Consider the following 6000-nt stretch of genomic DNA (forward strand, 5'->3'; position numbering starts at 1 on the left):
GGTCTGCGGGGTCTGACCAATGCGATTCCTGCTTTGCCGCGTGCCTGGCGTTTCGGAATCTGCCTCAGGAACTACACATGCCTGTTATACACGAGTAAGAGGTAGAGTGAAGAGGATGAGGAGTTTGCATCGAGGCTCATAAGATCAGAAACCAAAAAAAAAGAGGGAGGAGGTAGTAAGTTGTGGTTCGGAGTAAGTGAAAGAGGAGAAAGCTAAAGGGTGGGCAGCTGGTTGGTAGGCTGGTATGGGGGGTTAGGGTGGTGGTGTGGTTGTAGGCGGGACTAGTAGCGTTCCTGACTAAACGAACGAATGGCTGCGAGCCCAGAAAGCTGTCACTTACCAGGTTATTTTGACAGCCCAGGGAGAGGAATAGCTACATGAACTTTACACACTACTCAGGTTCGTGCTGGTAGCGAGGCTGCTGGGAGAACTTTCAATGAAGAGGGGTTCTACTGGACCATCAACTGCCATGGGTCTTAGAAGATGGTGTAGGGCTCGATCGGGCAAGTCGTAGGCCACCAACAATGCATCACGAGTCCAAGGTCAAGGATTTGGAGAGACTAGTCACGATTGACTAAAGGCTCTTCCGCTGCACAATGCAATAACTTGACCCAGGAAAATACCTCAGATCAATGCACCCTCCATTCTTTCTTGACGCGCCTCCAGAGCTCTTCGTAACAGCCCAGCAAGTTCCACAGCAACAAAGTTTCTGTCATGTAGCCTAGTTCATCACACCGGAGGAGCCACAACTTCGTTATGGGAAACCCAAATTTGCCCATTGTGCTTGTGATTTGCAAGTACGCACGGAGCATGTCGATCTCTAAAAATACCGGTTTGATTATTTGACTCGGCTGTACCGCGAACTACGCTGATCCGATGACAGGAGCCGTGACCGACGCAGGACAATAAATGATGGTGAATCTCGAACACACACGAGGGTAGGATGACCCTCTGCTGGTGACCCCCCGGAAGCAAGTTTGCTGCTCGGGCGGGTCACGAGCTCATGGTACTTGGTACGCAATCTCTATTGTGCACGCACACCGAGGACTTTGTTGACACCGAGTACCGGATCACGGATTCCGTTCCAGAAGCCTTTGGTCGCCACTGGCTTGCTGCATGCAGTCCATCGATATTGGCTCCACAATCCTTCCCATCGAGTCCTGATGTTAATGTTAGAGTAAGTATACTGCCTATTGTAACAACAACTGTCTCACCTGGATTGAATATATTTCAAGTGCAACAAGCCGGAAAAGAAACTGATCCTCCAAACATTGGCGCCGCGTGGCCCGCGCTCACCGGGTGATCAGCGTGTAGCAGATGGGTCGCAGGAGCTTGTGGGATGTGCTGCCAGAGACGATCGAAATGGCTGAACTTACGAATCGTTTTGGCAGAGCTGTTACACGAGCGGTTAAGCTACACGATCATCGTGATTCAAATCGCAAGCACGCCAAAATCAATAATTATTGCAACTTCGTAGCTTTGAAGAATGAATTGAATTTGTTCCAAGCGAGCTCGCTTCTGGCTGATAAGTGATAAGGTGTAAAAATCACCGGCTCACGGATCAAGATCGCATCCAATCTCCAGTCTTTTGTCCGGCTCGGATGGTCAGGCGCCGTCTTCTGAATGGCGCATCTCCATATATGGAAGCGAGACTCTTGGAAACCTCTATGTCACAAGCATCAATTTCAAGCACGATAACGGGACGTCCATCGAAGCGGTCCAGTGAAATTGAAGGTCATTGTTGATGTCACCTCTCTATCCAGAAAAATCTCACAACTGAATCCCAGGCAAGTGTTGCGTTGGAAGAGAAGCAAACCCCCCTCAACGCCGCTTTTATCACTAGTTCACCCACCATTCACCCACAGGCCAGCACCCCCAGGTGATTCGTGGGTGAGCGCCGCATGTGCCTCCCTCTTGTCCACAATCTCCAACATGGCCGTTTAGCGTCTACTTGTTCAATCAAGAGGAACGAGGGATTTCTACGTCCGACCTTCTTCTATACCCTCTCCAGCCCCTCTCTCTTAGACAAGGTGACCTCTCCTCTTCTTCTTTTCTTTTCATCTTTCTTTTCTGTCTAATAATACCATCAAAGTACTCCGTCCTATCTCTACATTCTCTGATGCTCATACTCTCAAAGATAGAGTGTCAACTCATAGTTCCTAGAAATCCGTCTCCTCGTTCTCTCAATTCTTTATTCTCCTTCCCGTTTCGCACAGCCCATAATAGTCTATAAGACGCAATCTTCAGTGCTGAATCCCCTCAGCGCCACAACATCCTCAGACTGGTATAAAGGGCCGACAGATCACAGCGGTTACCATAATCGCTTTGGCAGCGGCGAACGGTTATCAAAGAGCGACACACAAGAAAGAAGACGAAGCACGTCAAGAAGACTAGAAGTGATCAAGATGCTACACTGAAGCGTTATGTCATGTAAGGACAACAACCTCCATTCCAATTGCCAGAAAAGAGCCCCTGATTCAATGCTGACCACCGGCCAGCAGATGGCACCTCTCTGATAGGTAGCAAGATGCCGTCCAACGAGGATTACCCGCTTCAGGTAAAGAAGCCGCCCGGGAACAGTGTCTGCAGTCCAGAGTCACGGCCCCTGATCTTGCCACTGTAAAAGACTTCATGCTCTTCCACATTGTTCAGTTGTTTTTCGTCCCGGGTATTGCCCTTACTGCCTAGACGACAAAGCCTTGTCTGCGAACCCGCAAAAAGAATCATAAAGCCGTGATCACAAGCTCTAAAATCATGTCAATAACCATCTTCAGGGATGCTACCGGCCTATCATTAGCCCGCATCCGTATTACGACACGTCCCTCAAAAACGAAACGTCTTTCCAATTCCACCTAATAGACGACCATTAGTTCAGTCACACGTGCTCGGGGCATGCTCTCTCTGGTATACCTTAAACAGCCGTGTTGCAGAGAATCTATTCTAAGTAACGCTGACACACAAGGAAATCCACGCAAAAGAGGAAGCCCACTGACAATAAATATAACCTGACCCGGACGCTTCCGGTATTCCTAGGGACGGCAGACCCCCTAAAAGAGGCCCGGACCGCTAGTTCCACCGTCTGCACGTCCTTAGTCTTCAGCCTGTACCGCGATCAACTGTCACTCACCTTGGGCGCAGTTGCCGGAACGTTCACCTTCTACGGAACCCTGCCTTTTCAATAATATGCAAAGTAGTTCCGCGGTGAATAACGCATCTCTAAATCTAGAATGCCGACCGGAGACGTCACTATCCTCTGCACCCTCATCAGCAGATGGAGCTCTCAGCGGTAACAATATATTTTCGGATTTCATCCGCTCACGCTCCCCGAGTTGCTTGTCCTCTGCTACTGTCGACCATGGCGATATCCGCATCGGCTGAGATGGAACTGCAATAGTTGCTAATGGTAAATTTGCTGTAGTGATGACTACGATACTTGCCAGCGGCGCAGTAGTGGCTAAAATCGGCTCACAGTATACCCGCTGAGACGTGCAAGATACGGTTGGCGTGCCATGTCACCTGAGAAAGAATCCTTGTTCAGCTGGAAGCTGCTCCGGACATTGAAGTCGGGCTTCACTCCGTTCCGTTCCACCCCTGAGATCCTTCCTCCTGCTAGTAACTGCGCCTCCATTGACCGTGATATATTGCCTGCGGTATACCTACGAAGGAATAGGACGCGTTCATGCACCCAAGGCCAGCAAGCATATGCCGCTCAACCGAAGGCCGAAGCAATATTTATATCATCTGAGCACAAATCAAAGTCCAGGGCCGAAAGAGCTTTCGAGTACAGCAAGCCAAACAAGACGTGGAACCATGTGAAGGAGATGTTTTTACAGTTCGATGCACCAAATGATGACGTCCCCTGCCCATTTCATGTTTACATGGTCAAGAGCTTTACTCACTAGATGCAATGACCTCCAGGAGGCGTTGCATAGACTACCATAAGATATCCCCCTTCGTACAGCCAGGCCTATATTGTTGGCCAAATCCTCCTTTGCCTGGGTCCAGTATTCCCTTGATAATCGGGAATGGAGGTGTCAAAGTCCTGAATTCCTGCTATTCCTGTCAAACTGCTCCAAAGATCAACCAGGGTCATCGGCGATGATCTCTTTATCATCACGGGATCCAAGGGGCCTCCTTGTTCCTACGTCACTGACTTTGGTCATTAATCTGCTGAAAACGTCGAAGGGTAGTATCTCCAACGGTTCGTGAAACAGCAAGCGCTCTAACCAATCAATACATCTGGTCTTCAGTCCCGGCAACGGATCCAACTGGACCAATCACTCCCTCCCGATATCAAGCCGATCGAAACCAAAGAATGAACCGGTTTGCGACATTCCTTGCAACGAATAAAATCCCATTACTCAATTATCCTCCTTCAAAAAAATACTGCTCCGTACTGGACGAAGGGCATGACCAAGACGTCAGGTCATCAATACTCATACAGCGCGACACGGGCCCCGGGAATGGCCATCTTAACCGGCGGTCGGTCTTCAGCGGCAAGGATTGTATGACATTAATAGGTAATTAGGGGACAGAACAAGGGGAGCGCTCCGCTACTGACTGGCGTTTCGGGTGGAATCAGGGGTCTGTATGGTAGACTGTGTCAGATGCACCATACTAGGTCAGGCGTGATAAGTCGGATCAGGGGTGTTGGGGCCTGGGTAGCAGATTGATGGGGTGGCCGTTGACAGCAACCTTGCATGAAGGAACAACGGTAGAAGTGGAAAAGATTGCACGAGCCTAGGCAGTAACCAATTGGTGCTCCGTCTAGTATAGTGCCGTTCAACATATGCCAGTGGGCCAACCAGGGCAGAAAAGAGAGACCTGTCGATTCCCTCCAGTCCATCCAGCGTCAACTTGAACCTGCTCCTCGTCCTCATCGTCCTCCATGACAAACCCCGGATTAAATCTCCACTTCCTCACTCGTGCTCCAGCGCGCTCAACTTCGCGCAACGCTGATCATACTCGGATCCCCGCTCTCGACCTTTACCTTCTCCCGCACGTTGACTTCCTCCCCCCCGCGCCACATGAACGCCTCGCCCGTCTCATCGTGTGTGAGCATCTTGTGGCCTGGCCCGAAGAGTCGGTCTAGGGGGCTGAAGCCGGAGGAGTCGTCCCGGAGAGCGTGTGAGAGTTTGATCTGGGATTTGTGGGTGCGAGGGTACGGATCGTTAGAACGAGTGAGGCGTCATGCATGGTGAAATGGAGGGACAGATTGGGGTTCGAGGGCGGTTCCAAACTTGAGGCCGGGACGCTAGTTAGCCACCATGATTCCTCCGCTTCGGGTTCGGAGGAGGTAAGTGTCAGGCCTTTGAGGCAGGCGCGGGCGGGTCGAGTTGAGGTGCTCGAATAGGAGGCGTACTTGGCCGGAGATGAACCGCACAGAGGTAGATTGGCCGGTCCAACGGGTGATGTCGATTAGATCCAGTAAGGTGCTGAGCTAATTGGTTAGGTTGAGAAGGGGCATGAGGTTTACGGCGGGGTTGGGAGAAGTGGGAATTGGTTGGGTAAGAGCGTAGCGGGTGGAAGGGTAGGGAGGTGTTCCGCGGGGGACGTTTGGCGCGAGTGAATGCGTTGGCAAGCGATGGACTCGAAGTTCAGTTGATAGCTTGACAGAATACTCGACAAAAGAGTTCAGAGAATCGCAGCCATTGTGTACACAGAGTATGAAGTTGATGATTGATCGCTTGGAACATCAGAAAATGGCAAATCTCATTCCAACACTAGTTACGAAGCCTTTCACGCTCTCGGAGCGCAATGAGGAAAGCACAAGGATCGACCTAGGTTCTTGGGCGCCAGCAGAGCACCACATCCCTCTATATCCTCTTTAAGTGAAGCAACGAACCTTGGAATGATGCAAGAAGCCATTGCAGTTCTTGTGCCTGACGAGCTCGGCATGAGCAGCTCGAAAGTGTCTGAGCGGGGTTGTCGTACCAGTGGTTCTTCCTCTTCGAGCTTGAGCCGCTCAGGAGATATCAGAGGATAGACCCAGGTGGCCAT

The 6000-nt window shown here is 50.7% G+C and overlaps 1 protein-coding gene across 1 annotated transcript; it reads right to left on the bottom strand.

The window, feature by feature from the left end:
• Positions 1 to 4939: 4939 nt before the first annotated feature.
• On the bottom strand, positions 4940 to 6000 carry EPUS_07404 (uncharacterized protein; the record flags this gene model as incomplete). Its single annotated transcript, XM_007788296.1, has 2 exons — positions 4940 to 5140; positions 5935 to 6000. The coding sequence occupies 2 exons, from the start codon at positions 5998 to 6000 to the stop codon at positions 4940 to 4942; spliced, it is 267 nt and encodes an 88-aa protein (XP_007786486.1).

Source organism: Endocarpon pusillum (genome assembly GCF_000464535.1).
Source record: "Endocarpon pusillum Z07020 unplaced genomic scaffold C714293, whole genome shotgun sequence".
NCBI classification, from domain to species: Eukaryota; Fungi; Ascomycota; class Eurotiomycetes; order Verrucariales; family Verrucariaceae; genus Endocarpon; species Endocarpon pusillum.